The sequence below is a fragment of the Sceloporus occidentalis genome, unplaced genomic scaffold (genome assembly GCF_023333645.1).
Source record: "Sceloporus occidentalis isolate IW3139 unplaced genomic scaffold, rSceOcc1.0.p SCAF_5, whole genome shotgun sequence".
Classification (NCBI taxonomy): domain Eukaryota; kingdom Metazoa; phylum Chordata; class Lepidosauria; order Squamata; family Phrynosomatidae; genus Sceloporus; species Sceloporus occidentalis.
The window spans coordinates 183,919,961-183,937,766 of record NW_028316985.1 but is presented as its reverse complement, the minus strand read 5'-3'; the positions used below and the strand labels follow the sequence as shown (position 1 = coordinate 183,937,766).

General features: G+C 43.5%; 1 protein-coding gene across 3 annotated transcripts in view; it reads left to right on the top strand.

The window, feature by feature from the left end:
* Positions 1 to 17,806, top strand: part of LOC149313270 (solute carrier family 4 member 11-like) — a 173,952-nt gene that overhangs the window by 137,432 nt on the left and 18,714 nt on the right. For all 3 annotated transcript variants that reach the window (XM_089526392.1, XM_089526391.1, XM_089526390.1), the window contains exons 10-13: positions 10,908 to 11,033; positions 11,201 to 11,314; positions 13,198 to 13,330; positions 15,280 to 15,353. In XM_089526392.1, coding sequence (XP_089382518.1) covers positions 10,908 to 11,033; positions 11,201 to 11,314; positions 13,198 to 13,330; positions 15,280 to 15,353 — 447 coding nt within the window. The remainder of the gene's footprint in view (positions 1 to 10,907; positions 11,034 to 11,200; positions 11,315 to 13,197; positions 13,331 to 15,279; positions 15,354 to 17,806) is intronic.

Here is a 17,806-nt window from a genome sequence, read left to right as displayed (position 1 = left end):
ACAAAGGAGAAAGAATAATGAAATGATGATGTTAGTCACAGGCTTGCATCTTCTCAAGCTGTTGTTGGTGTTGGCGTGATAGGTATATTGCAGCCTGTAGGCCATATGTGGGTCCTGAACTCCACTTCTGTGACCCCTGAAACCCTTCATCAATCCCAAAGACCACTTCGCTACCCTACACACACACACACACACAGTGGATTTGGGGGCATTTTTTGTTCCCAAACCACATAAAAAAGTCCCCCAAATGCATGAAAATACACAAACCTCACACACCCCCAAACATATAAGAACCCTGTACTACCCCCCTAGTACCTTCGTTTTGTTCTGCAGTCCCTCTCAAAATAGAGACAAGTAGTGCCACAATGTTACTTCCTGACGCCATTTTGAGAAGGACTGCAGAGGAAAATTGAGATCTGTGGGCTTGCTCAAGGGGCTAGCTCACAGGGGGTTCATCTGCCCACCTCTGAGCTATAAGAAGATAGCTGGACGCTGCTTGGCTGCTCACCAGCCATTTAATAGCCATGGTAGGATTGCTTCAGCAGCTTAAAAGGCAAGGTTTTGCTGGGGGGAGAATTTTGGCCATTGAGCCATTAGTAGAGAATTCCAACCTTTGCAGCAACTAAAAAAGTAAATGACGCAGGCATAAGTTGAACTTGTGCCTTCCAAAATTTCTGACAGAGTGCCAGCTAGTATTGCGGATGAATTCCTGCTGGTTTAACATTACTGGTCTGAAGAGGAAAGTGTATTTTGGTTGGGGGATAGATTGAAAAGACTCTATTGTTCCCAGACTGTCAGAGACCTGCTCTTAAAAATGTGCCTCATAAGTTGTGTCTGAATGAAGGCTGCCATCCATGGAGCAAAAGTGATGCGGAGATGTGAGAGAGCTTTGAATTTCCAAAACTTGGAAGCCAAGCATGAAGAAGAATGTGATATTTTGAGTCATTGTGGATCTTTGGACAATGAGAAAAGACTCAGTGCATACAATGACCCAGTGGGAGGGGAAGGGAAGGTAGTGCCATTGAGCTATTTGTAACATTATTTCTGGAAAATTTAATGTACCCAGGCACTGGGCATATGTTGATATAAAGGAATATATTTACCATGGTTGTCTGAGCATTCATTCTGGCTGTCACTTCTGCAATCAGAGATGAGTTTTGTGCAAGGTATTGTAAACATTGGCTAGCTGCAGAAGCTACATGGAACATCCAAGTGAGAACAGTAATGCCACTCAATTGCTATGTGTCGTGCGGAGATATACTGTGCTTCCCTGTATCAATGGCTAGAGAATGTGGCCAGGAGGGTGCTGTATTCCCAGAAGTGGTTGGTTGACCCTGTGAGGAGCACCTTAGGGACTGGGTATGTTAAGCCTGGAGAAGAAAAGGTTAAGAGGTGACATGATAGCCATGTTTAAATATTGGAAGGGATGTCATGATGAGAATGGAGCAATATTGTTTTCTGCTGTTCTAGAGACTAGGAAATGGCGCAATGGAGTCAAGCGGCAGGAAAAGAGATTCCATTTAAACGTTAGGAAAAACTTCCTGATGGTAAAAACTGTTCCACAGTGAAACATGCTGCCTCAGAGAGTGGTGGGTTCTGTTTCTTTGGAGGTTTTTAAACAGAGATTGGATGGCCATATGCTGGGGGTGCTTGAATGGTGTCTTCCTGCATGGTAGAATGGGGTTAAACTGGATGGCCCTTGGGGCCACTTCCAACTCTGTGATTCACTTTGGGAACCAAATGCTGGAATGGGCAGGTCTTTGGTCTGTTCAATCGCAGCTCTGCTAGGGCTCTTTAACAGCAGGAGGTGGCTATTGCCTTCATGACCTTCTTGCAGAAGTAGTTGGATAACTACTTCAGGAAACTGTATGCTGGGCGCAAGGAAACATCATGTTCAACCTGTTGCTGCCTTGCATTCCATTCACTACTATAGTGCACCTTTTAATTGATGGGCAAAACCCATCAATGGGCTCTCAGTCTCACTGCTATTCCATTACTGCCTTTATGCAATAGGTCCTTTCCATTCTAGTTCTGCTTCTCAGGCAGTCACATTTCTGCTCCTCTCTCTCTTTACAGTAATTGTGGCTGCCAACAGCTTCCTGAAGCCAGCTGCTGTGTGGTTGGGAGGTGGTTGGCAGCCACGATCACTCATCCTCCCCTTCCTCCCAAAAGGCGGCATTTGGGAGTGCGGAAAACAGATCATGCATCCATGGATTGCCAAAGCGCTCTCGTGGGGGGAAATGTGATAAGAAATGATACCAAATCAGTATGCTCCCATTCTTAATCTAGCACAATTGTGGCGGGACAGAAGGTTGGTGTGATCAAGTCCTTAGTTGACCTTGGGCAGTATGTACCATGGGATGAAGGAGGAGAGGTGTCAGTTTCTCCTCTGACTCAGATGCTGTGATTTTGAAAGAAACACCAAGTGAAGGGAAAGAGGGTGTCTGCTCAAGTCAGAGACAGATTGATAGCAGGCTGTTGCTCATTTTTGCATTGCAGAGACATGAATCTTTTCTAGACTTGGGAACAACTCTGGAAGAATGAATATATTGCAAAAGTTCATCTGCTGAAGTCAGTAATTCTAATGTAAACAAGACTTTTTTTTTAATCTCAGCACAGAGTCTGATTTATAAATGTCTAGGGCCAGTTCTGCCATACCTACAGTATCTGCTATACTTCCACTGGGCTTTCCTTTATTTATGGCCCTTGCATTCCTCTCTTCCTCTGAGAGGCTCAGGGCAGCTTATGTAGCGCTCCAGACAGCCTCCGATCCCAGCACTGGTGCTAAGCTCAGGTTTTGTTCATTTCAATGCTACATCAGTGATGCAACAGTGCCAGGTGTATTTCAAACAGGGTGCTGAGTGGGTCCCCAAACACTGAGCCCAAGGTTTCGGGACAGTTGTCTCTACAATGCTCCAGCTCTTTGCTTTGGCCACAGTGTTTTCCTTCACTTGCACAGAGTTAAATTTAAAAGTGTCGGGGGAACAGCATTGCTGCTTGTAAGCAAACATGATGGCGCCACAAAAGAGCCATGGGAAAGGTAAACTAGGGAGAGTAAGACAAGAAGTACTGCATGTGCCTTCAAGTTGCCTGTTGACTTTATGGCAACAGCATGAATTTCACAGAGTTTTCTTAGGCAAGGAATCCTCAGAGGAGGCTTTTGCCAATTTCTTCCTCTGAAATATAGCCTATAATATCAGGTGGTCCCACATCCAAGAACTACCAGGGCTGATCCTGCTTAGCCTACGAGATCAAATGGGATCTGGTGCCTTTAGAATATTTAGGCCATATTCAGCTTACTTGTTGTGTACCTTCAGGTCATTTTTGACTTACGTTGACCCTAAGGTGAATCTATCAGAGGGAGGTTTGCCATTGTCTTCTTCTGAGGCTGAGAGCGTGTGACTTGCCCATGGTCACCCAGTGGGTTTCTAGGATTTGAACCCTGGTCTCCAAAGTCACAGTCCAGCACTCAAGACACTATGCCATGTTGGCTTCCCATTCAGTTTATTACTTTAAGCTATTTTGGACCTTGGACATCTCAACAACTTGTATAAAGCTCAGTATTACAGACTTCAAAACAGTTGTGTGCTGGCCTCATCCTCCTTTGAGGACACAGATGTAATTCTTTTTGCTTGCCTTTTTTCCTCATTGTGATGCCTTCCCCAGCCCCATGTGGCAGTTGAGGGCTATTTCTAACTGTTAAAATAATTTTGCACGTCTGCAAACTGACATAAATGTGCTTAACATACTTTTAGAAAGACTGCAAAAATTTTAGGAAGGAGGTGGGATTCCTGGAAAATGATTTATGGAGAACGAAAACAGGCGAGTGAGTCGTTTTTGCAAGCTCCTGAGTGGTTTTTATATGTTCCATTATAGATTTCATGCCCTGTCTAATGGCTGTTGTAGGCAGCTTACTAAGCTTGTAAAAGTTCCTAAAAATTACAACCAGTCATTCAAAACATTACAAATATAGGTGTAATAATAATAATAAGTCAACTGTATTATCTGAAGATACAAGCCAGAAACATGTTCTAATAAAGTTTAACATCTCAACATTAAAACCCACTCAGGTAAGAAGGCTTCTTCAGCATAATTGTTCGCTTGGTTAAGGTTTTTTAAACAAGAGTGGGAGAAAGCTCTGCTTCAGGATTATAAACAGGATTTTCAATATTTCTGTATCTTAAGGAACCAGGTTAGACATTGAGATATACCCCAGACATATGCACAACTCTAGAATACCAACAGTGCCTTGCCTGTTGGTCATCTTTGCTATGTAGCCAGAAGAATTTAAAATGTATGGTGTATTATTTAGATTAAGACTGGAGAATCCTGAAAGCCACTACTGAACATTTGGGTGTAGTCGCAGCCATGCAAAATGTTAGCTCTCCTTTTAAAAACATGCTAGTTTTCAGAGACTGCACAGTCTAAATTAAGTTCTTGTAGGTTGTGTGGAAGGAAGCATTTACCCTAAAATTAACCTCTAAGTTGCATGGAAATTGCACAGTAGCATTGTCCACACTTCCCCTTCCTTCCTTCCTTCCTTCCTTCCTTCCTTCCTTCCTTCCCCATTCACAGTATACAATTATTGCACTATGGTTCCACTTTAACTGCCTTTTTTCCAGTCTGTGGAATCTGGTCCTGGTAGTTAGATGATTAATTAGAGAACTATGGCTAAGAATCCTGAATGCCTCCTCCTAAACTGGAGATCCCAAGATCCCATAGGATGTTACTATAGCATTTAAAGTGGAATAACTGGGTGCCCTGGCACAAGTCACATGCTCTCAGCCTCAGAGGAATGCAAATGGCAAACCTCTGTGCAGATCTTGCGAGAAAACTCCATGATAGGTTCTGCTTAGGGTCTCCATAGGTCAGAAGAAACTTGAAGGTACACAACAGCAACTATAGCACTATAGAAATATAAGGGAGAGAAGAGGAGGCAGGCACAGTTGCACCATGCCTAGGCTTGGAAGCAGATGAAAGGCCCTCCCTCTACCCCAATTGCCACTGCTTTGGCTGCAGAGGGAGAGAAGAACTGGCAGTATCTACTGGATTTAATTCTCTCCCCCACTGCCATTCCCTTTTCCTTGCATGTCTGGTATGAATACTCTAAATAAATAAGTAAAGTAGTGTGAATACAGTAGGCCCTCTGCATTAGCTGGAGTTAGGGGCACAGGGCCCCCTGAAAGTGGAAAACACGCAAATTTAAAAGAACAACAACAACATTGTCTCAAGTTCCTCCAGAGCAAGTCTGTGGTCAACATCTGCTGGACATTGACCATAGAACTGGGCTAGAGGACCTACAAATGCCTAGGGGAGTGTTCCCTATAGGTCGTCCAGTGTGGCTTCTGGTGGATGCTGACCATAGGGTTGTGCTAGAGAACCTAGAGGTTCCTAGAGAGAGCATATTAATCAAATCTGTGGATAATCAATTCCGCAAAAGTCAAAGCCTTCCTTCCTTCCTTCCTTCCTTCCTTCCTTCCTTCCTTCCTTCCTTCCTTCCCTCTCTAGCTTTTGTTTTTATGCTCATTTTCATGATCAGTAGAAAGCTCACAAACACTCTCTTAAATAAAACCATGAGTTGGTGACTTTATGTACACACATTTATCTTCACAAGGGTGTCTCGCACAGCCCCCCAGGTAGCCCCCCAACACACCTGGAAAGCTATTCTAGACACTTCCATCTGCCTTGAATTGCCACAGGTGAACAGTTCTTCAGTGGTTGTTTATTCTTCTTTTCTTTCCCCATTAACAAGGTAAAATGAGGACAGGGCTCTAAGTCTCTTGCAACTCGCCTACATTTTAAATCCATCCCCGGAGCTTGAGCAGATAACAGAGGCCAATTATGATCATACTCTATATCAGTGAATTGTTTTCTGAAGAGCCAGCAAATGCAGTTGTCATAGGCTCTCACACTTGCGCTGTTTAGTTGTGAGACCGCATGGTTTGCGAGGTCTTTGGAGTAACGTTTGTTGTTGCCCCTTCTTTTCTACTGGCTGCCCCCTTGGATTTGCTTCTTCCTTCTTTTGCTTTTCTTCACAGTGTTGTTGTGTTATTCAGTGAGTGCTAATGTTTTTGCAGAGTTCTGCAGCATGGCAAGTGCCACAAATGTGCAAACCAGCATGTGCCCAGATGCTCTTTATTTCTTTTCTATTTGCCTGCCCTACACAACTGCCCCATGAGAACTACACTGTGGCTCTATCTTTTGCAAGTTTGAAGTTGTGCATATACTCATGTATATGTCTAGAAATTTTAGACAAAACAAACAAACCAAAAACCCAGGCCGGCTTATACATGGATCAGTCCAAGCGCTGTATTGTTGTCGTTACACAAAGCATCATCGTAGTGCTATAATTCTGTGGTTTGAAAGGGCTCTTGTGTGCAAATAAAGGTTGCAAAACTTGTGATGGAAATTGGATGCTGTAGTTTCTTCTTAGGTTAATTCTATGTTTTGCATGTGTGGGAGTGTGTAGGGATATGCGTGTTTCCCTTCTCTACAGTGAATTTATCTTCTCTCTGAAAGATATAATAGCTGAAAGGAATATCAGCTATCAAGCCTGTAGAATCCCCAAGTGTTTATTTTTTCACATTTCACTTCCTTGCCTGGGAGCATTTTCTTAAGGAAAAAAATGTTATCTTTGGGAAGGCAGGGAAGCGAAGGAGGGTGCTGCAAAGTCTTCTTACTCAGCTGTTTCACAGGCAGTCTTTGGCCAAATAAGAGGAAATCCTTCATTCGGATCATCTGCCCTCTGTTTATATTCAGGAAACGCAGGCAGATTTTGGTTGAGCTGGGCTGAATTATTTCTCCTTCCTGCCTCCTGCCAGCTTCAGGCCAGACTTGGGAGAACTTGACATAATGTGGGAGCACAGAAGCAAAAAAGACTTACATTTTTACAGGTGTCTGATCAGTCTTCCGGAACAACCTTTTTCGTGCTTGAACACAGCTCCATTATTGCTGTCCATTTCTTCATACGTGGGATTTTTGAAAAACGTCTTACTGTCTGGGGAGCAAAAGCTAGAGCTTGAAGTGGTGTTCTCTGATATAATGTATTTTCAGTTTTCCCCCTTTGTGGGATCCACTATGCCTTCTGCTTTGGAGTCTCCTAGGGTTGCCAGCTCTCTTGGCCTAGCACTGGGGCTGCTTCCACGTTGCAGAATTAATGCAGTTTGACACTGCTTTAATTTTCACGGTTCGATGCTGTGGAATCCTGGAATTTGTACTTTGTTGTGGCACCAGAGCTCTCTGACAGGGAAGGCTAAATAGCTCACAAAACTACAAACTCTAGAATTCCATAGCAATGAGCTATGGCCGTTAAAGCAGTGTCAAACTGCATTAACTGTGCAGTGTAGATGCAACCTAAGAAGTCCTTTTGTTCTGCTCCAGCAAGTCTCTTCTTCTGAAGAGGTGAATTTCTCCACCCATAAAGTTTAGGAAATATTTATTGGGACTTACTGGGAAGCAGCCAGCAGTGGAATTAGAAGTGTGAAACAAACATGGCCTGCCACTAGGGTTGCCATAAGTGAGGACCTCCAAACCGGGACAAATGTAGGACAAATGCAGGACAACATTTTCAAATGTAGGACACATTTTTTAAAAATGGAGGACACGCAAAAAATTGAGGCTTTTTTTAGAAATGTTAATATAAATGCATGTTTCTTAGGCATGATCAAAATGGAGGACATTTTGACATTATTCGTAGACAGATCACGGAAATGTACTTCCCTTTCTGGCCACCCCCCTCTCCCCATTCCAAACAGCACATTTGAGCATTGAACATGGCTTTATTTTAACATTGCCTCTTGCATATTTCAGAGGCTTATTCCACAACCAAACCCTTTGGTCAAGGGACTTTGGTTTTTCTTCATTTTGGCTTGTTTTGTCTGTATTCCTCCCCACTAAATAAAGGAGATATGAAATGGAGTTAATGGGTACAAGTTGTTCAACAAAAAAGTCTTGTGAGACTCTGTAGGCAAGAGGTGCACCATGTTAAGAACTGCATTAAGCACACTTAGGCTGCTGCCACACTGCTTTCACTCTCATCACTCCATCCTATGGAATCCTGGGATTTGTAGTTTGTTGTGGTGCCAGGGCTGGGCTTTGAAATCTCAGGCATAAGAGAGGCAAAAGGCTTGGGCTGCATCTACACTGGAGAAATAATCTGGTTTGAGACCACTTTAACTGTCTTGGCTCAATGCTATGGAATTCTGGGAATGGTGGTTTGTTCCAGCACCACAGCAGAATGGCAGTTAACCCCTGGACCAAGGTGACCAATGCCCTCACCCCAAAATGTAGGGCACCCAAGCAAAAAAATGTAGGACATGGCCAAAAATAAAAGCTAAAAACACCCATGTAATTATAAATCCATGCTTCTTAGCCATGATCCAAATGGAGGACCTTTTGAAATTTGACAGAAGAGGACATGTCCTGGAAAAGGAGGAGGATGCCTGGTCACCTTGTCTCTGGTCCAAAATACACTGCAGAAATAAAACAATGCTGGACTGAAATGCCCAGAGTTCCTCACCAAAGCTGCATCCACACTGAGGAAATAATCCAGTTTGAGAGTGACTTAACTGTCCTGGGTTAGTGCTGGGGAATGCTGGGAATTGTAGTACACTGTGGCCCCAGAGCTATCTCTGACAGGGAGTCCCATAACCCTCCAAACGTAGTTGAACTGCAGTGCCCAGAATGCCTCCCCAGGTGCATCCACACTGAGGAAATGGTCCAGTTTGAGACTGCTCAGTGCTGGGGAATCCTGGGAATTGTAGTCTAGTGTGGCCTCAGAGCCATGACTGACAGAGAAGTCTCAATGTCTCCCAAACACTAGCATTCCCAGGATTCCCTAGCACTGAGTTAAAGCAGTCTCAAAGTGGGTTATTATTATTCCTGCAGTGTGTGTGAGAGATATAAAAGCTAGGGACTGGATTCATTTGGAGGATCTCTGTGTCCAAAACACACTGCTTGGACTGCCAGGGCTCAGTGCTATGGAATCCTGGGAATTGTAGTTTATTGTGGCACCAGAGCTCTCTGACAGAGAAGGCCAAATGCCTCACAGACCCCAGAATTCCAGAGCATTGAGCTTTGGCAGTTAAAGGGGTCTCAAAGTGCAGAGGGGGGGGGAGAGAAAAGCCAGGGAGTGTGAATGAGCTCTGAGAGGAGGAGGAGGAGGAGGAGGAGGAGGGAGGGAGCCAAGGGAAGTGGCCAGGACCACCAGAGGAGCCCCTGCTTTTCCTCATCATGGCAGCCTTCTCACTGCTGGCAAGAGGCTCTGCCCCCAGCCAGGCAACGCCTCCATTCAGTCTCCTTTTGTCAAAAGAGCTCTGGTGCTACAAGAAACTACAATTCCCAGAATCCCATAGCACTGAGCCATGGATGTTTAAGGGGGGGGTGTCAAACTATTTCTGCAGCCTTTTGCTACCCCAAAGCCCTTCCTATTTACCAGCAAGGCAAAATCTCTTCCTTCCAAGCCCTTGAAAACCAACCCAAGGGGAGGGGGGCTGATTGCTTCTTTCCCATTGGTCAGCTTCGGGAGAAATTTGCATATGACAAGTAAAGGTGTTTAGGGCCTCAAAAACGATCCTGTGATAAAGAATTACAAGAATACTGACGCAGTATACATTTAAAAGATGAGGAGGCATTTAGACTCCCAGGGAAACAGGAACCATTTATGGCCTTTTTTTTCTTTGCTCACTGTAACCTGAAAGTAATGCCTCTTGCAGGGTATATATACCAAGTGGGCTGGCAATAGCTCTGAGTGGCAGATGTCTTGAAGACCTGCTCTCTAGGCTTAAGCCAGGCAGGGAGGCGGGGAGGGTGGCACACAGCCATGGGGAGGGAGGGCTGGAGCTGCCTCCAGGGCCTTGCTGGGGGGGGGGAGGTCCCAGGGGAGGGGCCAAACTGGGGCGGGACTGTGTGGCCCCGCCCCAAGCCAGGAAAGTCCCGCCCCCAGGCGGGATATGGCAAGCCTACCTGCCACCACTCTTCCCCTTATCCTGCCGTCTGCACAGCAGGGAGAAGACTGCTTACTTATATAAGGGCCCTGTTCATAGAACTGTAGGACTATTATTCTACTTTGATCCCCATGGTGCCATCTTATGGGTCATCTCCAGGCAGGAGACAAGGGCACATTTTCTCCAGTTTTGATGGTCTCAGATGCAGGCAAGAGGAAAGGGCTATGGATGAATCTCCAGTTCAGCTGGTAGACCAACAGCTTGTTACAAGTCTGCAAAGAACTGTACAGTTGGCCCTCCATGTTTGCGGCTTTGACTTTTGCAGATTTGATTATTCACGGATTTGATTAATACATTCTCTCTAGGATCTCTAGGTTGTTCAGCATGACTCAGTGGTCAGAATCCATGAGAAGGTGCACTGGAAGGTCCTAGAGAGAACACTTCTGTAGGCATTTGTAGATCTTCCAGTGCAATTCCATGGTCAACTTCTAGTGGATGTTGACAATAGAATTGTGCTGGAGAACCTAGAGATTCCCAGACAAGTGTCATCTCAGGTTAAAAAATAGTATATATGTTTTTTAATTTGCTCTTTCTTTTTTTATTTGCCCCTAACCCCAGCAAATGTAGAGGTTTCGCTGTAGAGTCAGGACTCTCCTTCTGTTCTGCTCTGCATGCACCTTGTAGGGTGGCAAAATAGGGTTTGGTGTGCCAAAGGTGTCTCTAGACACCTGCGCCAATGGTGCCTCCTGTGTATAACCCTCTCTGCCTTTTCTGAGTGGCCCTGTTTTGCTCCAGACTCATAAGTGCTGGAACAGCAAAGTTTGGTCTTAGGGGAAGGAATTCTTTGAAGGCGTTTTAATATTTGACAGGTCTGTCCTTTTTTATTAAGATCATGGAGTTGACAACGCTTTAATCCCTACAGCTTTTTCATATTGTTCACATTTGTTTGGGGTTTTCTCTTAGGCATTATTGGAAACAACAAAGCCATAGGAAAGTACATCACCACCATGATCTTTCTGTATTTCGCCTGCCTTCTGCCATCCATCGCTTTTGGCTCCCTAAATGATGAAAACACGGAAGGAGTCATTGGTGAGTCTCTCCTTTTCCCCCTCCACACCCATAAAGTTGACAGGCTTGCTGACTACTATTGTGCTATGATCCAACATTTCACAGATGAAAAACGGGACATGCGTGACCAAGCAACATAAAAATTGATTTTTAAGACACCTTCTCTCTCTTTGCGCTTTTATTTCCAGATGTGCAGAAAACCATTGTGGGTCAGTGCATTGGCGGGCTTCTTTATGCTCTATTCTCAGGCCAGCCACTGGTAGTGCTATTAACAACAGCTCCTTTAGCACTCTACATCAATGGTGAGTTTGTCCCAGAAACATCCTTGTATATAACTCCCATGCACACCCACACATGCATGCTCAGATCCATCATCACCAAGCCTAATCTCTTTGGAGATCTTGCCCTGTGCCTCACGCTCAACTGACCCAATTTATATTTGAGTTTCTGTTGTGTTGTATTGTGTTGTGCTGGGTGCCTTCAAGACACTTCTGACTTATGGCAATCTTTCAGGGGACTTATGTCAAGGTTTTCTTGGGAAGATTTACTTAGAGCAGCTTTGTCATGGCCTTCCCCTGAAGGGATGCTCAGAGAGTGTGTAACTCGTGGGTTTCTGTGGCTGAGCCTGGATTAGAACCCTGGTCTCTGAGGGTCTTAGTCCAACCCTCAAAATCACTATACAGTTGGCCTGCCATAGCCACTGATTCTTTATTCATGGATTCAGGCACCCACAGCTTGAAAATATTAAAATATATATATACATTCCAAAAAGCAAACCTTGATTTTCCATTTTATAAAAGGAACTCCATTTAACTATCCGTTGTATTTAATGGGACTTGAACATGCACAGATTTTGGTATCTACGGGGGTTCCTGGAACCAAAGCCCAGTGGATACCAAGAGCCCCACTGTACCATGCTGGCTCTCATTTGGGTTCCATGCTATCCTGCCCCCAGTGCTCATCTGCGTTAGTCCCTGGGTTGGCACAGGGCCAGGCGGATGTTCACACACCTCTCCGAGTGTAAGCTGAGAGTAACATGTCTTGGAATTACGTATTTATTCATTACATTTCATTTGATTTGTGTGCCACTTTTCTCCCAGAAGGAACCCAAGGCGGCTCATGGATTTAATTTTTTTTTTTAAAAAGTACAATAAAATTTAAAACAGTTAAAATAATCTAAAACATTATAAAATTACATTAAAATATATAGAAGTTTAAAAACCTAACTAAAACACTCATACTCTATAAATGCCACCCTGATGTGTTGAATGCCTGCTTAAATAAAAACGTGCTTAAATAAAAAGGATAAGGGGACCCACTGACTGCACATGGGAAATTAGCACATAAGGATGAGACATTCTAGAGTGGTTTTTTGGGGCTAAGTGGCTATTTTCTAGAACAGTTTATTCCTGATGCTTCAGTGGCATGGGATTTCTTAGAAACGCCATGGAAAACCAGAACTGTTTTATCTCAGGGTAAAGGCTCTTTACCCTGGGGTCATACCTGATCCTCCAGATCCATGTCTGCACAGGAAGAATCAACCCCAATCCTGCCACCGGTGTTTTGGCCTGTGTCATCTAAACTGGACAACACAAGGCTGGGGAGAAGTGGGGCCATTTGGCCTGTCTGGGAGACACTCTCTCAGCCTCAGAGAAAGGTATGGCAAGCCCTCTCTGAACAAATATTGCCGTGAGTGGAAGCTTTTTCAGTACATGGAAATCTGGCATTCACATTGGGTCAAAAGTGATTTTAAAAGGAAGAAACTGCAAGTACATTTACAAACATCAGTATTCTAGCCATTTTTATTATCTTGCCCACCACCATAAAAAAATACCTGAATTATAAAAAGAAAAAATCCTTGGAACTCTTACCAAAGCTTAGAAAAATTAATTTAAGAAGCACAGCTGATCTGAGATTGCAAAAGCTATATATTTGGGGATTATTTTTATACTTGGTTTGCAAAAGGCATTCACACGGCGATGGGAATCATGTTCATTGATTAAATTGTACAAATCCATTTGTCTCTGCTGGATGCCCAAAAGCCTGGACTTTGGCCACACAGTCCTTATTTTTCAAACTCCTCCTTAGTGATGGATGCTGCCTTTTGAACTGTATTGAGAGCACCATTCGGGAACTGAGATGTCACTATTACTGTAATATATACACAACGCTTTCTTGTTTCCAGTCATCAAGGGCATCTGTGATGATTACAGCTTGCAGTTCAGTGCTTTCTACGCCTGGGTTGGACTCTGGAACAGCTTCTTCCTCGTACTCTACTCCCTCTTTAATTTCAGTCTTGTAATGAAGCTCTTTAAAAGGTAACACTTCATATTTTCTCAGCTGTCGCAGCAGGTGGCAAATCATGTAATGGTGACAGACACTCACAGCAGCTAGAATCCTGCTGGTGAATTATGAATGTGGCTGTACTTATTCCAGGATCTCACAGCAGTGGCAAAGGAAGGCATGCAATAATCTACTAGCTCCGGGCAGTCTTGTTTCGCCAATGGCTTCCTTCCTTCACCATCACTCAAAGCCTATTTCATCTTGTTCCTACCTGCTTGCCCTGAAATAGTAACACTGATATGTCAGTTCTTTCAGAACAGTGACTTGTTCTGAAAGAGGGACAGCAAGGGCTGTATGTGATGTGCTTATGGCAGAGAATGAACCAAAAGTTGGAAGGCTATCTTAGTTGGGTGTGGCAGAGGATCAATCCTTTCCGATATCATTTGATAATAGTAACACTTCCATGTTGTTGTAGTTGCTGTGTGCCTTCAAGTCGTTTCCAACTTATGGCAACCCTAGGGAAAATTTATTGTGAGCTTTTCTTGGCAAGATTTGTTCAGAGGAGGTTTGCCATTGCTTTCCCGTGAGGACGAGAGCATGTGACTTGACCAAGGTCACCCAATAGGTTTCATGGCCGAGCGGGAATTGAACTCTAGTCTCCAGTGTCTAGACCAACACTCAAACCACTTTGCCATGCTGGCTACATAGTGTATATACTCAACTTCATGTATACGTCAGGAGCAGGTTTTGGGGCCAAAATTATGGATTTTGATACAGGATGAAGCAAAGGAAAATGATGCCAAAGAATGCTGCTATTTTCCTGCCCAAGCATTGAAAAGGGCCAGAAATGGTGCCACAACAGAGAGTAGAGGAAGTTGGTGCTTCTTTTAGGTTTTCCCAGGATGGACTAAAATTCCTAGAATTATACATGAGGATATACATTATGAACAGCCATTTTGTTGTTGTTGCATTTGGGATAGTGAACCTGTAGTTAAAAGAGAGAGAGAGAGAGAGAAATTTTCTTAATTTTCCTTGAGTTCATATCTTAGCAGAAAGGAGTGTTCCCATTATCTCTTTTTACCTTTGAAATGTCTTTTACATTTCAAAATTATTAATTTAGTGATATGGGTTTGTATCTCCACACTGGCATATTACGGTTCTGTTGGAAAATATTGCAGGTCTGTCTTCTGATTGTGCTTTGTCCTGATTTGTGTGAGCAAAACTTTTTTGTGTTGAATGACATTCAGCATGGGACACATCTATAGTAAGTGGCTATGAGTACAACACCTTTTGAGCTCTACTTGGCTATTACATACAAAAAATGATTGTCCAAGTTTAAGTGCGGTTTGTTCATTGTCTGAAATTGGATTGATAAACCATGGTTTGTGCCGGAGTTAACAAACTAAAACGAGAAATCATAGTTAATGCGTGCTTGCAAGTTTTGCCAACTATGGTTTGGAATAATTTCTGAAGGCTTAACCTTAATTGCCGCCACCATTCGTTTTTCAAGAGGGAGCTGCACCACGGAGGTGAGGCTGAACTTAAGTTGAGAATGGACAGGATGGAGAATGACAGCAGAGAAATCATGGCTTCCTGTTGTATGGTTTTGGCTCTAAACTATCTTTAGCACAAAGCGGAGTGTGATGTGATGCCTGGACATAAGGTTTGCATACAGCTGGGTGGTGAGGAAAAGTTATGTGAGAATTCCAACACTCCAGAACCAAATAGGCATAACCAACCATTAACAGACGATTCCCAAAAGATTTCAAAGTACTAAAAGCAAGTTGAGCTTGAATATTCTTGGAGAGGCTCTGTCCCTTCACAAATGAGGTATTAGAAGGAGTTCCAATACTATCCATTCACTTTCATATCATTTCCCCGGCAGGAGATACTTCTCAGTGTGTCAAGATGCATGTCCCCTTGGTTTCACCTCTTGCACTTTCCTTTGTTGTTGATGGTCTCTCTCCTTTTTGTGTTTCCATAGATCAACAGAAGAAATCATTGCACTTTTTATCTCCATTACCTTTGTGCTCGATGCCCTTAAAGGTATAACCAAAGGTAAGTCCAGTGGAGAATGCCTCATGTTAACAGTGAACTCTGGAAACCCAGGCAATAGTTTCATGGAGGATGTGACCCAATGGCTCCATTCAGTCAGGTTGGCTGTGTATCTCCAGTGACAGAGAGACGATGGGTGGGTTTACACTGGCCAGAATAAAGAGGTCAAAGACAAGGTGTTCAGCATTAATCACAGAGGGGGTGATCTGAGAGGGAGTAACTTGCACTGCTGCCATCAGGTGCCACAGCATAGCACTGTATAAACAGTTGCTCTGCATTGCTCCAGAGTGCTCTGGATTTTCCTGGAAGATCTGGAGCAAATGGTCAGTTTTTAAAATCCAGATTGAGAAAGAAATGGCTTGGATTCACTGCTGAACTGCCCTTCTCACATGCAGACAGTCCATAGTCGAATTGGGCCTTTGGCCCTGCCTTGTAGGAACAGGGTAATGCAAGAAACTGGTTTAAATGGTAGATATGCCCCATGCCGCTTTGGATCAGTTGATTTATCTTTAATCTTTTTAGAGTATTTACTGCCTGCCCTTCAGGAAAAAAGATCCCATCACAGGGTTTTCAAAGTTGAAGTCTTCAGGAGTAGTTTGCTATTGCCTTCTTCTGCACAGTACTAAGTCTTTCAGAGTTAGCTAAAACATCACGGCTATTTTATTCCAAATGCAGCATCCAAAACTAGCATTACAGAAAGTCCGCAGTTATCAAAGGGTAAAATCTTAAATGCTATAATCAGAATTAGAGATACAGTGTGGTGCAATGGTTTGAGCACTGGACTATGACTCCGGGAGGCCAGGGTCCGAATCCCTGCTTGTCTATGGAAACCCACTGGGTGACCTCAGGCAAGTCATACACTCCCTCAGCCTCAGAGGAATGCAAAGCCAAACCCTTTGAACAAATCTTACCAATCTATCCAGTGATAGATTCACCCTAGGGTCGCCATAAATTGGAATAGACTTGAAGGCACACAGCAACAATAACCAGAATAACTTTAATTGGAGAGAGGAAACAAAATTGGTATATAAAAAGTTTATTTTAAGGGCTTTAAAAATATGTGTATGGTTTTATTATAAATTGCCTTGGGCACTTACTAAGGGGAGAGGCAGGTTTTTAAAATGATTTCAGTTAATAAAGTGGACAAACATTTCACAACTTTTCTTCATATCTCTGTGTTGCGTTGACTTCAGTAGTAGTCCCTTTGTCTCTGCAGTCAGGATCTATCCTCTTCAGGGCTTCCTGCTCTTTCTCCATGGAACTGTTAACTTGGGGGGGGGGGGTGTCCTTCTCATCCTCGCAGATGTCCCATTTTCCTCTAAAGGGGAGATTAGTTGTATATTTATCTGAATTTTCTAAAGCCTAGTTGCTCTGTCAGCTATGCAGGAAAGAGGGAGGAGAGGAGAGATTGCACGGCAAGCCTTTTTGACTCGCTGGGTATGTTTGTGTGGAGAAACATTATTTTTTCAACAGCCTGGTGACACTTTGTTTTTCAGAGCTGTGATCCAGCCACCTAAGCTGCACTCCTGTTTGATCTTGACTTCTGCACTTTGCAGGAAGCAGCCAGGCAGCAGCTGAAGAAAACAAGGCAGGCAAAATGGGATCAGAGGGACCTTAAATAACTCCCCAACTAGGAGGGTCCTCTGTTAGGATGTCACAGCTGCCTCGTGTTGTTGGAAGGGCATCCTCGTCATCAGTGTTTGTGCAAAAGGGATTCATCCAGCTGCCGTTCTGGGCTGCGTCCATCAAAGTTGGCCTCAGAATATTAACTATGAAATCCTTGTTAAATGGCAAGTTAGGATAGCTGCACGCCAAACATTTCTAAACAAAATCCAGGGGTGGGAAAGAAACTTGTATTGCTGTACATGGCATTGGACATCAAGTAATGTCTTACGCTTGCATTGGGACTGGGAATATGTGGGCTCAAATCTTCTATCACCATTATTATTACCATCATCATCATCATCATCATCATCATCATCATCATTATTTCTTACCCGCCTCTCCTGATGGGTCAAAGCAGAGAACAACAGATTAACAAATACACAATATCAGTTAAAAACACACATCAATTTTATTTATTTATTTATTTATTTATTTATTTAGAGTATTTATACCCCTCTCTTCAGCCACAGAGGCTCTCAGAATTAGATGTTAAAATTTTTAAAAGAGCAAATAGGACATATGCATGTTAAAACAATCCACATTTCAAAAAATTCTTCACTTATAAGTCACAATTTAAAAATCACCTGGATAGCCTGCTGGAAGAGACTGGTCTTTACAACTGTTTTAAAGTTGAGCAATGTAGTCAGCTGATGAATCTTTCCCGGCAGGTCATTCCACAGTTTAGGGGCAGCTGAAGAAAAGCACTCTGGCTGACAGTTGCCAACCTAGTCCTAGCTGACTGGACCTGAGTGTACGGGGCAGATTATATGGGAGGAGGAGAACCCCTAGGT